We start from the raw sequence: 18,602 nt of genomic DNA on the forward strand, positions 1-18,602 counted from the left end.
CCTGTAGACACATGGAAGAAATATGCTACTCAATGGAAGATCAGAAACATAAGAGTTAAACAAACAAATTGAAAAATGAGATATTTGTCCATATAAAAACAACATACAGATTACAGTTCAAAGATTATGAATTCTATCTGTATGCTTAGACTATATTAATTCTATTAAAAGAAAAACATGTTTCAACCACCAAAAACCTAATTTACTTACAGAGTAAATGTAGTAGTGAATGTTAGAGCATCACCGTTAAGAGAAGTTGAAGTACTTGCTAATGGTGTGGCTACCATATTTTCAGCTCCTGCTTTTAGTATAATTAAGAAATAGTAATTTGCTGCATCTGCAAGAAATAATTACATTATCTAATAAGCACAAGCAGAATCAGATTTAGCTAATCAGCATTCTGGAAGATCAAATGACTAAAGTAACACTGCAACTGATTTATATAAAATTTATTTAAAACTTCCTAAAGTCAACTTACCACACACAAAAAGACAAGACATAAGCGGACAGACATATACCTGGAATAGCATCATCAAGATATCTTCCTTTTATGTGAACTGAAAAAACTTCACTACACATTCCTCAATTTCTGCTGACTTTAAATTTTACCTATTGACCTGAAATTCTTCAGCTAATAGTATATAACTCAAAAGGGTATATTCTGGCTTGTTATTTCAAAACTGAAATTAAAACACTATATTTCTGTGAAAGTTACCACCTTGTCCTATTTTTCAGATACCAGTGCCATAACCTCCTTTATCCACCTTGTTTTAATATCATTTTCAGTAGAATACATAGCTTAGAAAAGTTTACTCAATCTAGAGGGTTAAACGAAATAAAATTTCAATAGACATATCTATACTATCATGCTCTTAACTCCTACAATCAGTAATTCAGGATTCAAACAACAGATTTCCATAATGGAGTGAATTTTAAATAGAACAGAGTAAGTAAAATAAGTTATTTTAGATGCCAAATACTTTCCACAAAAAAATTAATGAATGTGAAATGGTCTGTTGTATCAGAATAACTCGCCTTGATAATTTATGTTCAGTATTATGTTTAACAAGCCCTACTTTCAGTTAGAGCCATTTGTGTTATTCTGTAATCAGTAAGATCATATATGAAAATTTTCCTTGGTTATTTTTAGATACATATTTACAGAAAAGGAACTCAAGGCTTAAGATATGCAAGTCTTGCTTCTTTCCGGATGCTCTACTTGTTCCCATTTGCACGATTCCAACCTAGGTGACGTTCATAATTTAACATATGATCTGGAAGTGACAAAATAAAGATCACCATACCTGGTTTCTGAGCTGTACTGCAGACAAAATCTGCTTTTAGAGGCAAGCGGATTTCTGACAAAGTAATTGATCCTCTGGAAGGGACAAATTCACTTTGGGATATGGGACCAGCCTTATTCTTCCTCTGAGGCCCTTCATTCTTCAATTTATTCAGCTCATCAATCAAAAGTGTTCTCTTCTCAGCTACATAGAAATATGTAAGTTAATATTTCAAATATTAAAACTGCAATTGTTTCTAAATGAAGCCAGTGCAAGAAAATGCACTCATGTGGCAACTGTACACAACACCAAAGACAAAATCAGTAACTCTTCCTTCATATAAACAGGCGATAGGTAGTTAGGCAAAACCTTGATCACCCATCTGTTCACAAAATGCTCAATACTCCAACTTTTGGTCAGTTTTCTTGTATGGTTAATTTCTCCATCCTAACGTGCCCTGTCATCCTTCATCATACATACACACACAACAAAATTCATATACTTGTTTTTAGCTACACATACAGAGACAGTGTGTGTGTATAAATATACTCATATATTCATTATCAGCACACTCTACAACATTTCTTCAGATGCACTCCAGATTCTTTCACCCTTTCATGTAAACTACGCCTTATTTTACATGCAAAGTTTTCACAAACCACATTAAAAAAAAAATTAAAAACAGATCAGCTGAAACAGACTTATCAAAAAAAGCCCTTTCTCTAGAATTAGAAATTTCTGAATATACTAGACAAAATGAGCTTTTCCTGGTGTGAAACTGTGTTGGAATTGTTTTGGGTGTAACACACATACTTGCTATTAGAAGAAGTCTTTCTGCCTCAGCTTCTTCCAGTGACCCTTTTCCATGTTCTTCATCAACACAACAGTTAAGAGCCTGGCTAGCCTGATAGATCACTGTCTGCTGCAAATTTATTTCATTATTGAGTTCCTAGTGAAACCAATGAGAGGAGAAAAAAAATTCACATTGAATCATGATTTTTACTTTATTTAAGCTTTATTTATAATTTATCCAATTAGGTAATTTCTAAAATCTCCAGAGAGGAAAGTCAAAATGGTAGTTTCACTGTTCAAGTTTCTAGACTATGCACCAAAAACATTTAACATATCTTTTTCATTATGGCTTATCATAGGATATTGACTATAGTTCCCTGTGCTATACAATATATCATACTGAATATAGTTCTCTATGCTACACCACTCAGGGCTTCCCAGGTGATGCCAGTGGTAAAGAAGCAGCCTGCCAATGCAGGAGACATAAGAGATGTGGGTTCGATTCCTGGGTCAGGAGTTCCCCTGGAGGAGGAAATGGCAACCCACTCCAGTATTCTTGCCTAGAGAATCCCAGGGACAGAGCAGTCTGGTGGACTGTGGTCCACGGGGTCACAAAGAGTGGGATACAACCGAAGCTACTGAGCAAGCATGCATGCTATACAGTAGGACTTGGCTGTTTATCCCTCTATGTGTAACAGTTTGCATCTGCTAATCAAATTCCCAATCCATTCCTCCCCCTCGTCCCTCACTTGGCATCCACAAGTCTGTTCTCTATACCTGAGTCAGTTTCTTCTTCATAGATAAGTTAATTTGCATATGACAAACATTCTTAAAAGTAAATATTTCAGTAATATCAAACAAGCTTCCAACTTTTCCAGTAAAGAGGACTTCTCTCAGACTGAATTCAGGACACAGTTCCTGAGGCCCTGCAAGCCAGAGACTATCCTAGTCCTGGATAGAGATGAATAAGACAGGGTCCTTGTCCTCAAGAAGCTCACAGTCTCAAGGTGTTAACATTCCAAACCCCCTTTCCAGTGAAGCACATACCTGCATCTTCTGTTTGATGTTAACCTGACAAGGAAAACCATTCTTTTTTTCTTCCAATTTTGAAGTAACATCTTCCTTCCGAACAATCACTTGCTTTATCGAAGGACGGTCCGTTTCTTTGACTCTTTGAGATCTATATGCATCGATGCTTCAGGAAATAAGTTATAGTCTTTAAGAATCCAGCAACACACTAAGCACTATGCTTTACTGAATGTATCAGCAGAGTCTAATATTGCAAAGTATTGGCAGAACACTTCACTAGAATGGAAAATGCCACTGGGTGAAAGAAGGTGACCAAAGCTATTTCATAGTTTTATGAAGATTAACATTAATAACATTATAAGTATAAATAACAAGACTTCTTATTTTAACCTAAACCATGATAAACTGTGGAAAATTCTGAAAGTGATGGGAATACCAGACCACCTAATCTGCCTCTTGAGAAACCTATATGCAGGTCAGGAAGCAACAGTTAGAAATGGACATGGAACAACAGATTGGTTCCAAATAGGAAAAGGAGTTTGTCAAGGCTATATATTGTCACCCTGTTTATTTAACTTATATGCAGAGTACATCATGAGAAATGTGGACTGGAAGAAACACAAACTGGAATCAAGATTGCCGGGAGAAATATCAATAACCTCAGATATGCAGGTGACATCACCCTTATGGCAGAAAGTGAAGAGGAACTCAAAGCCTCTTGATGAAAGTGAAAGTGGAGAGTGAAAAAGTTGGCTTAAAGCTCAACATTCAAAAAACGAAGATCATGGCATCCGGTCCCATCACTTCATGGGAAATAGATGGGGAAACAGTGGAAACAGTGTCAGACTTTATTTTTCTGGGCTCCAAAATCACTGCAGATGGTGACTGCAGCCATGAAATTAAAAGACGCTTACTCCTTGGAAGGAAAGTTATGACCAACCTAGATAGTGTATTCAAAAGCAGAGACATTACTTTGCCAACAAAGGTCCGTCTAGTCAAGGCTATGGTTTTTCCTGTGGTCATGTATGGATGTGAGAGTTGGACTGTGTGAAGAAGGCTGAGCACCGAAGAATTGATGCTTTTGAACTGTGGTGTTGGAGAAGACTCTTGAGAGTCCCTTGGACTGCAAGGAGATCCAACCAGTCCATTCTGAAGGAGATCAGCCCTGGGATTTCTTTGGAAGGAATGATGCTAAAGCTGAAAGTCCAGTACTTTGGCCACCTCATGCGAAGAGCTGACTCATTGGAGAAGACTCTGATACTGGGAGGGATTGGGGGCAGGAGGAGAAGGGGACGACAGAGGATGAGATGGCTGGATGACATCGCTGACTCGATGGACGTGAGTCTCAGTGAACTCCGGGAGTTGGTGATGGACAGGGAGGCCTGGCGTGCTGCGATTCATGGGGTCGCAAAGAGTCGGACACAACTGAGCGACTGATCTGATCTGATGACCCTTAGTGACTGAATGTCTTCCAAGATATTCTCACCTATAAGGAAGATCATGATCTTCAGAACCAATGCTATCACCAGACTCAGCTCGAGGGACACGGGTTCTTTGGAATTTTCCTGGCTTTGGACTTTCATCACTGATGCTGGTGTCTTTCACTTCCCATCTAGGTGAAGAAACTAAACTCTGCAGGAAGGCACATCAGATATTAGATTTTATGGATGACATTGATTCTAAATGAGAAATCTGAGGAATTGAATGCCTTCTCTATTACTAGAAAATAAATATCCAATATGTTGACCGATTCATTATAAAAACAAGACAAACTATGTTCCTAAAAAGTATATGAATAAAAATTCATAGACAGCTGAAGCCTACACTTGTAACTCTTTTTTAAAAAATATTTCTAATTGAATCAATTTCCAAAAAAGCTGTAGTTATTCAGTTCAGAGTGACAGCTAATAAATGTTATTTATCTGTCTTGTGCTAAATACTGATATTCTAATACAATTTAATATGCACTTCAACTCCATGATGGAGGTACTGGTTTTAACCTAATTTAACATTTAATTGCGACAAAAAGTTTAAATAACCTGACCAGTAAACACCAGTACATGGCAGAGCCAGGATGTGAGCCCAAGTAGCTTGCTTTTTAAGCCATGTTACAGTTTGGATTTCATCTGATGCCAACAGGAAACCAATGAAGAGTTTTAAACTCTCTTCTAAGAGAGTTAACATCAAGTTTGCAAAATATCCCTGGCTATAGCGTGCCAAATCCCCAGGTACCAACTAAAACAAAAAGAGATGCTAATTCTACTTAGTTTCTTTATGTCCTGGGCCTATTTACATTTAGTCCTGTCTTACCTCTGGACTTACCACACCAACTGTCTGTGCTAATGGAGTAAGCAAAGACATCGAGGAAATATTTAGTGCATCTTCCTGTTCTTCGCTGCTTTCTGCATCTGCTTGATCCAACTCCTCTTGGTTCTTTTCCACATCTAGTCCACCTTCCTCTAGGACATCACTGAAGATGTCATTAATTACTTTTGAACTATTGATATCATCATCATCATCCACGCTCATCTCAATTTCACGTACCACTTCTGAAAAACATTTCAATAGGTGAACACTGTGATTCAGACCTTTTAGAATTAAAGGGATAACAGAGAAGACTTAACATTCATATGCTTACTCAATAAATAGGGGGGGAAAAAAGCCCCAAGAAAATGTACCTCCTATACAAACAAAACAAAAAGAAACAGAATACTGCTATAATGTTCCAATAACATTTTCTAAGTAATGAAGTTTGCTGCTGCTGCTGCTGCTAAGTCGCTTCAGTCATGTCCGACTCTGTGCGACTCCAGAGAGGGCAGCCCACCAGGCTCCCCCGTCCCTGGGATTCTCCAGGCAAGAACACTGGAGTGCGTTGCCATTTCCTTCTCCAATGCATGAAAGTGAAAAGTGAAAGTGAAGTCGCTCAGTGGTGTCCGACTCTTATTGACCCCATGGACTGCAGCCTACCAGGCTCCTCCACCCATGGGATTTTCCAGGCAAGAGTACTGGAGTGGGGTGCCACTGCCTTCTCTGAAGTAATGAAGGTAGGAACGATCAAAAGCTGATTCAGTGCTACAGGTTTAAGAATATTAAGCACTCAAACTGCAAGATAATAGCCAAAGCTTCAGATTTACACAAAATACTCTTTCAAATAATTCTCTTTCTCGTGCTGAGAACTGTCTTTTCACACTGTAGTCAATAACAGGACAATAATAACATCACAAATAAGGGCAGGGTTCACAAATAAACTTCAAGGGCACTGATTTCTCCCAACTGTACATGCAGAGTGTGGAAGGGTAGCACATTTCCTTTCCCTGTGAAACGAAGTGACAGCCTTAATCACATTTTCACAGGGCATGGGACCTAAAGATAACTGTTAACAGTACCGTATTTTGCAAAAGCAAGAATATTTCCTATTTTTTTTAAGAAGGGGATTATAAAATCATAAAACATTTTGAAATATAGAACTCTACATATTTGAATATGAGAATACTAATTCTCCTAGCATATCCAGAGTTAATAAGAAACAAAGAATAAAAACAATGAAAACCAACCAGTCTGCTGTTCAACCTTTGGTTCTGATGTCACTTTTAAGGATTTGTCCTCTTCTAAAAACAGTGTTATTTTCAAAGGGCTAGACTTAGTCATTTCACATTCAGTAAAATCTAAAAAAATAGGAAAAATAATTTGAATATATATAAAAACTTAGAATTGTTCAGTAAAAGACTCTTAATGCAATTCCTATCAAAATCCCAACAGAGCTTTTTGGAGAAATGGAAAGTCTGTCCTAAAATTCGAACGGAACTTCAGAACCTCTGAATATCTAAAACAATTTTGAAAGAGAACAAAGTTAAAAGACTGACATTTCCTCATTTCAAAATATATTATAAAGCTATACTAATCAATACAGTATGGTACCAACATAAAGATAGACATATAGACAAATGGGAAAGAATAGAGAGCCCAAAAAGAAAATTTCAAATATATGGTCAAAGCTGCCATGATAATTCAATGAAGAAAGGATAATGTTAGAAAAACTGGATAGCTACATCCAAGGAATTAAGTTAGACTTTTATCTGATGCCATATACAAAAGTCAACTAAAAATGGATTAAAGACCTAATAAGATTCAAAACTACAAAACTCCCAGAAGAAAACAGAGGGAAAGCTTTATGACACTGGATTTGGTGATTTCCTGTGTATAACACAAAAAGCACAGACAGCAAAAGCAAAAATAGACAAATGGGACTATATCAAACTGAAAAACTTTTGTGGCAAGCAGGGCACAGTAAACACATGGAACAATATTTTATAATAACTCAAATGGAGTATAATCTATAAAAATGTTTAATCACTGTACACCTGAAACTAAGATAATATTGTAAATCAGTTAGTTCAATTCAGTTCAGTCACCCAGTCGTATCCGACTCTTCGCAACCCCATGAATCGCAGCACACCAGGCCTCCCCATCCATCACCAACTCCCGAAGTTTACTCAAACTCATGTCCATCCAGTCGGTGATGCCATCCAGCCATCTCATCCTCTGTCGTCCCCTTCTCCTCCTGCCCCCAATCCCTCCCAGCATCAGAGTCTTTTCCAATGAGTCAGCTCTTCTCATGAGGTGGCCAAAGTACTGGAGTTTCAGCTTTAGTATCAGTCCTTCCAATGAACACCCAGGACTGATCTCCATGGACTGGTTGGATCTCCTTGCAGTCCAAGGGACTCTCAAGAGTCTTCTCCAACACCACAGTTCAAAAGCATCAATTCTTCAGTGCTCAGCTTTCTTCACAGTCCAACTCTCACATCCATATGTGACCACTAGAAAAACTATAGCCTTGACTAGATGGACCTTTGTTGGCAAAGTAATATCTCTGCTTTTTAACATGCTATCTAGGTTGGTCATAACTTTCCTTCCAAGGAGTAAGTGTCTTTTAATTTCATGGCTGCAATCACCATCTGCAGTGATTTTGGAGCCAAAAAATGTCTGACACTGTTTCCACTGTTTTCCCATCTATATCCCATGAAGTGATGGGACCAGATGCCATGATCTTAATTTTCTGAATGTTGAGTTTTAAGCCAACTTTTTCACTCCTCTCTTTCACTTTCAACAAGAGGCTTTTTAGTTCCTCTTCACTTTCTGCCATAAGGGTGGTGTCATCTGCATATCTGAGATTATCGATATTTCTCCCGGCAATCTTGATTCCAGCCTGTGCTTCTTCCAGCCCAGCGTTTCTCATGATGTACTCTGCATAGAAGTTAAATAAGCAAGGTGACAGTATACAGCCTTGACGTACTCCTTTTCCTATTTGGAACCAGTCTGTTGTTTCATGTCCAGTTCTAACTGTTGCTTCCTGACCTGCATATAGGTTTCTCAAGAGGCAGGTCAAGTGGTCTGGTATTCCCATCTCTTTCAGAATTTTCCACAGTTTATTGTGATCCACACAGTCAAAGGCTTTGGCATAGTCAATAAAGCAGAAATAGATGTTCTTCTGAAACTCTCTTGCTTTTTCGATGATCCAGCGGATGTTGGCAATTTGATCTCTGGTTCCTCTGCCTTTTCTAAAACCAGCTTGAACATCAGGAAGTTCATGGTTCACATATTACTGAAGCCTGGCTTGGAGAATTTTGAGCATTACTGTACTAGCGTGTGAGATGTGTGCAATTATCCAGTAGTTTGAGCATTCTTTGGCATTGCCTTTCTTTGGGATTGGAAAGAAAACTGACCTTTTCCAGTCCTGTGGCCACTGGTGAGTTTTCCAAATTTGCTGGCATATTGAGTCCAGCACTTTCACAACTACACATCAATTAAAAAAATGTTTATATATCAAAGAATACAGTCAACAGAGTGAAAAATCAACCTACTGAATTCAAGAAAATATCTGCAAATCATATATCTAAGAAGTTAGTGTTAAGAATATAAAAAGGACTCCTACAACTCAAAAAAATCAACCTGATTTAAAAAATGGGCAAAGGATATGAACAGACATTTCTCCAAAGATGATATACGAATGGCCAACCAGTATATGAAAAGATGCTCAACATCACCAATCACAGGAGAAATGTTAATCAAAATCACAATGAGCTAACAACTCATACCTATTAGGATGCCTACTATCAAGAACACACAAAAAATATCAAGTGTTGACGAGAGTGAGGAGAAATCGGAACCCGCATGCACTGGTGACAACACTGTGTGACCAGGATGTAATAATGTAACCAATGTGGAAACCAGTATAACAGTGCCTCAGAAATTTTAAAAGTAGAACTACTATACGATCAAGCAATTCCACTTCTGGGTATATAGCCACAAGAATTAAAAGCAGGGTCTCAAAGAGATATTTGCACACCCGTGTTCATAACACCACTACCCACGATAGCTAAGAAGTGGAAACAATCCACATGTCCATCAATGGATAATAGATAAACAAAATATGGTATATATACACAAGAAAATATTATTCAGCCTTAAAAAGGAAAATAATCATGTCACACGCTTGACATATGACATGTCAACATGGATGAACCCTGGGACATTATGTTAAATTAAATATGCCAGTCACAAAAATACAGATACCATATGACTGCACTTATATGAGCTATCTAAGGCAGTCAAATTGACAGAAACAGAAAGTAGAATGCTGGTGACCAAAGGCTGAAGAGGGAGAAAGGGGAGTTGTTGTTTAATGGATGTAGTTTTAGTTTTGCCTGATGAAAGTTCCTCAACAATGTGAATATACTACTGAACTGCATACTTAAAAACTGTTAAGATGGTGAATTTTAGTAATATGTTTTTCACCACAATTAAAAAAAAAATTGTCTATGATATATTAAATGTCACTACATACACCTTACTTTTTTTAAACAGCTACATAATACTCAATTACATGGATTTAGCACAATTTATTTACAGTCTTCTACTGATGGGCATTTAAGTTATTTAAATCTTACCACTATTACAAAAGATGCAACAACTAATAAATTTGTACATACATCCATTGCACACTAGTTCTAAGAATTCAACTTACAGAAACACTTGCAAAGAAGTTGAATAAAGAGTACACACACTTTACAATTCAATAGATACTACTAAGTTTTTCTCCAAAAAATATTTATAGTAAATTTATACTCTCATTAAGAGTATGAGTTCTCACTCTGGAAAGAAAACTAAGGAAGAAGCATATAGCACGGCTAGAAACAAACAAAAAAATTAATTTGTCTTTTTACACTAGAACAGCATTTCTGCTGCTTCCAAAATTATGGTAGACTGAAACTGATATTTTAAGTGAAATAGAAATAGAAAATGCTTACCTGAAGTTTCTCTACTAGAAGGGTTTGCTGGTGTCTGATTTTCTGTCACCTTTTCTGTTACTGTAAGTGATGGGGTACTTGGATCAACTTGTTTTTTGAGGGGAGTGCTCTGACAGTGAATTTCCTGCAAAAAGCAAATGAAGATGTAAATTTTATTTCTCAAAACTATAAATCTTGTCTTTTTACATGTTATTAAATGAAACAAATAAGAGTCATTGTTAGAAATAAACTTCCTCAGAACAAAACAGAAAATGAATGTTGAGAAGGTCCAGCCATGTTTAGAACACTAGTTCATACTCCTGATAATTCACAGTACATAATCTTTTTTAGAGACCACTAGGCAATGGAGGAGCCTGGTAGGCTGCAGTCCATGGGTTCGCTAGGAGTTGGACACGACTGAGCGACTTCACTTTTACTTTCACTTTCCTGCATTGGAAAAGGAAATGGCAACCCACTCCAGTGTTCTTGCCTGGAGAATCCCAGGGACGGGGGAGCCTGGTGGGTTGCCGTCTATGGGGTCGCACAGAGTCAGACATGACTGAAGTGACTTAGCAGCAGCAGCAGGCAAGAGAGAATGAAAATTCACATCAGAGTTCAGCTTTAGATAAACCAATTCAAGTGAAAGGCAAATAAGAGGAAAAAATAACTAAGTCTCCTCAAGAAGAACAAAACAAATACAAGCTAAAACTATATACTTCCACATCCCTTTTCAGCCACCATATCTTTGCTCCCTGCCCTTTAGAGACAAACTTCTGGGACTGCCTATACTAATGGACTCTACTCTTCACCCACTACCTGCCTCCTACCCTCACCACTTCACCAAAAGGTTCTGCCAAGTCACAACAAGCTCCTTACTGTGATCTCGGTTCAGTCCACATTTACAACAAACACGTGACAATACTGACCACTCCTTCCTTCTGAAAGGCTCCTTCTTCCCTTGACTTTAGTTACATCACACTCAACTGCTTTCTCTTCCCATCACTTAGGTTGCTTTTTCTATGGGTACCACAGATGAATTCTGAAGTGGGAAGACCCTTGAACTCTCCCAATACTGTGTACAGAATTTTCTTTAAATGCATATGTACAACTATCTAGGGAAGGAGTCCACAGATTTTTTAGGAATCATTTAACACAAAAACTGTAAAGATCTGTTGCTCTGTATTTTCTAGAGAAAGAAAAGGAAAACCATGAGACTGTAACATACTGGCAACCAAGTGAAGAAGGTGCTTCAGACAAAAGGGAGTGATTCACAAAGTCAACTGCTGCTAACAGGTCAAGTTAAACACTAGAAAAGTAATTCTGAAGATCATTGGTGAATTTGATAAAGGTAGTGGTGAGAGCATGAGTGGAGAGATCAAGAAAGAAGAAGAGAAAAACTGCAAGATACAAGTAGAGACACTCCTTTGGAAGAGTCTAGATGAAAAGGAGGCAAAGAAAGGGAAGAGAAGGGAGATTTAAAGAGTTGCTTTTGTTATGATCATGGCATCTTGGCCCCACCACTTCATGGGAAATTTAAATGCAGGAAAAATGGAATTAGTGGCAGATTTTATTTCTGTGGGCTCTAAAATCACTGTGGACGGTGACTGCAGCCATGAAATTAAAAGACGTTTGCTCCTTGGAAGAAAAACTATGACAAACCTAGACAGAATATTAAAAAGCAGAGATATTACTTTTCCGACAAAGGTCTGTCTAGTCAAAGTAATGGTTTTTCCAGCTTGCTCCTTGAAGAAAAACTATGACAAACCTAGACAGCATATTAAAAAGCAGAGACATTACTTTTCCGACAAAGGTCCATCGAGTCAAAGCGATGGTTTTTCCAGCTTGCTCCTTGAAGAAAAACTATGACAAACCTAGACAGCATATTAAAAAGCAGAGACATCTCTTTGCCAACAAAGGTCCATATAGTCAAAGCTATGGTTTTTCCAGTAGCCATGTACAGATGTGAGAGCTGGACGATAAAGAAGGCTGAGCGTAGAAGAACCAATGCTTTAGAACTATGGTGCTGTAATAAGACTCTCAAGAGTCCCTTGGAAAGCAAGAAGATCAAACCAGTCAATCCTAAAGGAAATCAACTCTGAATATTCTTTAGAAGGACTGATGCTGAAGCTCTAATATTATGGCCACCTGATGCAAAGAGCTGATTCATTGGAAAAGACCCTGATGCTGGGAAAGACTGAGCACAGGAGAAGGGGGCAATAGAGGATGAGATGATTGGATGACATCACTGACTCAATGGACGACTGAACAACAAATGCTAGTGGGAAGGATTAGCCCATTCATTTCTTCCTCCTAAAGGAAATCAGTCCTGAATATTCACTGGAAGGACTGATGCTGAAGCTGAAACTTTGGCCACCTGATGTGAAGAACTGAATCATTTGAAAAGACCCTGATGCTGGGAAAGATTGAAGGCAGAAGGAGAAGGGGACAACAGAGGATGAGATGGTTGGATGGCATCACCGACTCAATAGACATGAGTTTGAGTAAGCTCCAGTTGTTGATGGACAGGGAAGCCTTGTGTGCTGCAGTCCATGGGGTTGCAGAGTCGGGCATGACTGAGCGACTGCACTGAACTGAACTTCCTCCAAAGACAAATTTACTGAGTTCCTACTATGAGCCAAAGCCTAAGAACACAGATAGAAAAGAATGTGGCTCTCATACAGTGCTGGAAAGCAAAGTTAAAACACTTACAGGAAAATAAATATTCTAGTGAGGTAAAAACAGGATGGCATGGACCCAAACAAGGAGGGAGGGGAACTGGGGAAAGGACCAAGTAAAAATTTCCAAAGATAATTAAAGTTTGACCTATTCTTAATGAAGCAGCTCATCACAGAGATACTTCACCCAGGGGGACTAGCAAAGCAAAGACAAACAGATCTGAAAACATGGGTACACTCAAGAAACTGCAAATAGTCTGCATGACAGGGCTGAAGCACACATGCAGAGGAGCAGTGAAGAGAAGTCAGGTTTCTGAATGATTCTAGCTATCAAATCCAGCACTTTAGACACTCTTCTGATGACGGCTATGGGAAGCTCTCCAGGATTTTAAGCAAAGGAATACATGCTTATCTGCCTCTTGGAAATATTTTTCTGGCAGCAGTGGGTTAGCAGTGGACTGGAGAGTAGCCAGACTAAAAGCAAGGTGCTCATGCGAGGGTAAAGGCAATGGCAGAGGAAAATACAGAGGTCAAGGCAGCTTGGCAACATATTTAGAAAACGTATCACTGGATGTGTGTGTATTTATGCATAATATGTGCTAGAGGCCAGTGGGAAGAAAGACACTAACAAAAGGAAGGAGCCAAGGAAGAACTACCGGATTGTTTTAGATGAGGAAGTATACAGTAAAGCCCTAAGTGAAGACAGAGACTATCTGGGGAAGATACTCCAGCAAAGAAAGCTCTTCCAGTCAACCAAAGCGCGACTAGAGTTCAGGAGAGAGGTGAGGGCAGCGCAGCCAAGCATCATCAGCATTTCTGTGATTGGCTGAAGCTAGATATGAGGATGGGAAAGAGATGTTCCAGGACAAGTGAGACAAAAAAAAAAAAAAAGAGATCAGAACTTTGGGAAGCATGATTTGTTAAGCAAGGGAACTGGTAAAAAAATAAAATCAAATAGATCCTTCTCAAAGAATATGGTTAAATGTATTATTCTATTTCTACTGGTATCCATGTTAAATGTAATTCTATTATTTTTAGCTTAAAAATGTAACCTAACAGGGAAAGTAAGATGTACAACTTCCAGTTACAAAATAAATGGGTTACAGGGATGAAATGTACAGCACGGGGAATACAGTCAATAATAAAGTAATACCTTTGTATGGTGACAAAGAGTAACGAGACTTATCACAATGACCATTTTGTAATCTATAGAAATAATGAATCACTATATTGTGTGGGAACTAGCATAGTACTGTCGGTCAATTATACTTCAAAAACCAAACAAATTCATAGGGAAAAAGATCAGCTTTGTGGTTACCAGAGGAGGTGGGAGGGAGATGTGGAATTAGATGAAGGTGGTCAAAAGGTACAAACTTCCAGTTATAAGACAAATGAGTACTAGAGGTATAATGTACAACATGATTAACATAATTAACACTACTGTTAAATTAAATATGAAAGAGTAAATCCTAAGAGTTCACATCACAAGGAAAATATGTTTTATTCTCCTTCTTTAATTTTATATCTGAGATGATGGAGAGTCACTAAATTTATTGGGGTCATCATTTCATAATGTCAGTCATTATGCTGTATACCTTAAACTTATACAGTGCTGTATATCAATCATATTTAATAAAATTATAAGTAATATATATGCATATTTATCTCCTAACATAGTATTTTTGTACACAATAGGCATGTAGATGAAATAGAAGAGAGTTTAACACAGTAGGAATTTTGCTGAAGGCTTATCCATGAAATTATACTATGAGAAGTAGTATGGGTAAGAGGCTTCCCAGGTGGCACTGATGGTAAAGAACCTGCCTGCCAATGCAGGAGACATAAGAGATGTGGGTTCAATCCCTGGGTCAGGAAAATCCCCTGGAGGAGGGCATGGCAACCCACTCCAATATTCTTGCCTGGAGAATCCCATGGACAGAGGAGCCTGGTGGGCTATGGTTCACAGGCTCAAAAAGAGTCGGATACGACTGAAGCGACTTAGCATGTAGAACAATATAAGCAAAAAGAAATCTGGGAGGCATTTGGTGACTAAAACCATTACAGGTAGTATAAATGTATGATATTTGAGGAGAGATATATAATCATTACTGATAAAAGTAGATTCTGAGAAACATTTGAAAATCAACATCTAAATAGAATGTCAAAAGGAATCTGAAATCAGTTGAAGGTGAGAATACTTTTTAAATTTGATTTTAAGTAGGTCATCATAAACATGGTTAGAAGTTCCATTAAATGGCAAAATATCACAAGAGAAAAGCCAAGTTGGTATGAACATTTAAAGAGTTTATGAATGGAAAGCAGCATAGTTAATCAGAACAAGAAACTATAGAGAACTATTTTACAATACAGAACTACAAGTTAAATCCCAGTTCTTGTTTATGTTACCTGTTTGGTTTCTAGTTGTTTGCTTTTTGAGTTTTCGCCTTTTTCTGCACTCCATAAATTGCCCTTGTCAAATCGGCTACGAAGACATGCTAGTTCTTTTTGACGTTCCTAAAACCATCAAAATCTTTATTTTACACAAGAGCCAAAAGTACGTTTAATAATATCCAAATACTACTAACTTTGCTTCTCTTCATTTTTTTTTCTCTTCATTTTTAAGATTAAAAAATTCATAATATACATGGAATATAAGACAACAACACTTTTAATTTGAAATAAGTGATACAGAGAATCAAGATGCTATTCATCTCAGTCATAAAGACTGGCATCAGAATTTGACATCTAGGTCCTATGCTGAGGCTACGTAATGAATAATGTTAAACACAGTAAGATATACCTGCTTGAGTTGCTGTGCTAGGTGAGTAGTAGATGAAGACGCGTTTTGCCTGAATAATCTTTCTTGTATGGCCTTTGTATTTGGCGTGATAATGGGAGTCCTATGGGGTGTACTACGACCTGGACTTTCTTTGCTATGTTCTTGACAACGCTCTCCAAAGCGTTCCAGAAAAGGCTTAATTCCTGATCCTCCTAAAGAAAATACACACATTTTAGAGGCTACTTAGAATAAATAACAATTATGATTTCTATGGGAAATGTTCTAAATCCAGTTCAGCTCCAAAATGCTTTTATTCTACTAGGAATATTCATTCAGAAAGAAAACAGTAGGAAAATAGTTCAAAAAACTTAAAAATACTTTTTTTAACCATACTATTTAGTTCTATATCCCAAAATTTGCTTTATAGGATTTAATACTTTAAAAAACACAAAAAAATTTTAAAAGGTAGAGTGAGAGGACAGAGGGGATTAGAAAACCCTTAAACTACTTAGTCAGAACCTAAATAATTGGAAATTGACTGTATGTGCATTAATGATATGCCCTAAACACCAAGTGGAGAAGGCAATGGCACCCCACTCCAGTACTCTTGCCTGGAAAATCCCACGGATGGCGGAGTCTGGTAGGCTGCAGTCCATGGGGTCACTGGGAGTCGGACACGACTGAGCGACTTTACTTTTACTTTTCACTTCCATGCATTGGAGAAGGAAATGGCAACCCACTCCAGTGTTCTTGCCTGGAGAATCCCAGGGACGGGGGAGCCTGGTGGGCTGCAGTCTATGGGGTCGCACAGAGTCGGACACGACTGAAGCGACTTAGCAGCAGCAAACACCAAGTATCCTGGCCATGATAACTCAATTACCAATATCTCTACAGTCCAATTTATTTTATTTTATTTTAGGAAGTATAACATGAAAATCCAGTGATTAAATCCTTTTTAAAAAATGATAATTAAGGATAATTTAGTTTAGTATGTCTTGATTTCACCAAGTCTTAGTACTTATTTTAAATAGTATGAAATACATTTAAAATACAAGTGGACTATATATCACTTCCACTACAACAATGCTAGGGTTGTACTACATAAAAGGAGGTGGTAAACATTTTCCCATAAGTAGCCAAAGAGTAAATATTCTGGGCTCTGCAGGCCATATGGCCATCGCACATTCCACAACTACTCAATCCTGCACGGAAGCGTGAAAGCAGCCACAGACAGTAAATGGGTGTGGCTGTGTTCCAATAAAACTTTATTTGCAAAAACAAGTAAAGGGCAGAATTTGACCCATGATAGCAGTGAAAGCAACAAGTCCTAACCAACGAATGCATCAGCAGAGACTTCCCAAGAATACTTCTTATTTATGTCATTCTTATCTATGCCATAAGTCTTTAGAATACTGGGAGTCATAGTCTAATTTCACATGGGGATTTTGCTATTGTTTCTCATTTCAGCTCATCTGGAAACTGACTGCTAGATTCTACTTATCCTGTAACTAATGGATTCCCCACTCTTATCTCTGTATGACTTCTCTTTTATGATGAACTATTGTTTCTGGAGATATTATATTTTTAAGAAGTTAAAATTGAGAATTAATACAAAAAGCAGTTCTAATGAAAAAGAATATAGCTCAAAGTAAACTATATTTCCATATATTTGAGAGATAATTTTTAGTCCTGTGTTTCTCAATCAGGTGGGGGTATACCAGAAGTATACACAAGATAAATATGAACTTCCTGGAGCATCAATTTACTATAGGAAAACTGAATTTTCCTATGTATATATTCACGTACAGTATACACACATATAAATTTAATGAGAGTGGAGTCATCTGTATACATATTCTCTTCCCTTTGCTACTAGGGATGTGTCATAGTGCAGTTTGAGACACACTGCTCTGCACACTTGGTTATAAGAATGTTTCTGCATTATATCCTTAAAATGTGATTTTTAGGTATAGAAGAAAGTATCTAGCATGGTCATTCGAGAAAAAAAAAAATGCTTAAACTGTTAAAATGTAACAAGTTAAACTCTTTGACCAGTAACTGGGCTAATCTACAATAACGAATATTCATTCGCTCAATTAAAGTTGACTTTGAAGAAATCTCACTGATGCATTCAGGCATTTGCCCTGGTAAACCAACACTATAATATTCACAACTGGATATTTAAAATGCTAAGAACAGACACCCTGAAAATAGTCAGCAGTACTTTAGATTTTTTCAAAATATGTAACCTGGTGTTGCAGATTTGTCCTTAGGTTGAGACCACAGACAAATTTCTCTGTTTAATTCTTCCTTGGGCCGAACTGTACGGGATACAGCTGACTTCTCAACTGGTTTTGATACTTCTGTTTTCAGAGGACTAACAGAGGTTTTTTGAAGTAGTTCAGGATTTTGGACCTTACAATTTTTAGCACTGGTGATGGATGTTGTAGAAGATTTCACTGGGGAAGAAGTAGCTTTCTGAAACATGATAACAGGGTAAATAACAACACAATAGTTAAAGATATTTCTACAACAAAATAATTCAAATCCTATATTCTTGATAGCCTTTTTGTACACTCATGTAAACAAGTTTCTTGCTCTCTAATAGATCAAATTAATTTGAAAGGTTTGAAAAAAATTAACTTAGAAAATGTGATTATTCAAATTATGTAGTTTAGTCTACATAATATTCTGATGGGTAATTTAGTACAAGGGAGAGGGTTACTCACTATTTTAAAAAACAATTTCTTTTGTATCA

General features: G+C 37.5%; 1 protein-coding gene across 8 annotated transcripts in view; it reads right to left on the bottom strand.

The window, feature by feature from the left end:
* The window catches only part of ANLN (anillin, actin binding protein), a 175,424-nt gene that overhangs the window by 25,808 nt on the left and 131,014 nt on the right, over positions 1-18,602 (bottom strand). For 6 of the 8 annotated variants that reach the window (XM_061414132.1, XM_061414130.1, XM_061414131.1 and 3 more), the window contains 11 exons: positions 18,094-18,322; positions 15,866-16,056; positions 15,472-15,579; positions 10,412-10,535; positions 6,659-6,769; positions 5,415-5,653; positions 4,591-4,736; positions 3,123-3,270; positions 2,097-2,232; positions 1,305-1,487; positions 211-337 (listed from right to left, as the gene is read on the bottom strand). In XM_061414132.1, the coding sequence (XP_061270116.1) occupies positions 211-337; positions 1,305-1,487; positions 2,097-2,232; positions 3,123-3,270; positions 4,591-4,736; positions 5,415-5,653; positions 6,659-6,769; positions 10,412-10,535; positions 15,472-15,579; positions 15,866-16,056; positions 18,094-18,322 (1,742 nt within the window). The remainder of the gene's footprint in view (positions 1-210; positions 338-1,304; positions 1,488-2,096; positions 2,233-3,122; positions 3,271-4,590; positions 4,737-5,414; positions 5,654-6,658; positions 6,770-10,411; positions 10,536-15,471; positions 15,580-15,865; positions 16,057-18,093; positions 18,323-18,602) is intronic. The other 2 variants (XM_061414128.1, XM_061414133.1) reach the window with 1 other exon arrangement.

The sequence above is a fragment of the Bos javanicus genome, chromosome 4 (assembly GCF_032452875.1).
Source record: "Bos javanicus breed banteng chromosome 4, ARS-OSU_banteng_1.0, whole genome shotgun sequence".
NCBI classification, from domain to species: Eukaryota; Metazoa; Chordata; class Mammalia; order Artiodactyla; family Bovidae; genus Bos; species Bos javanicus.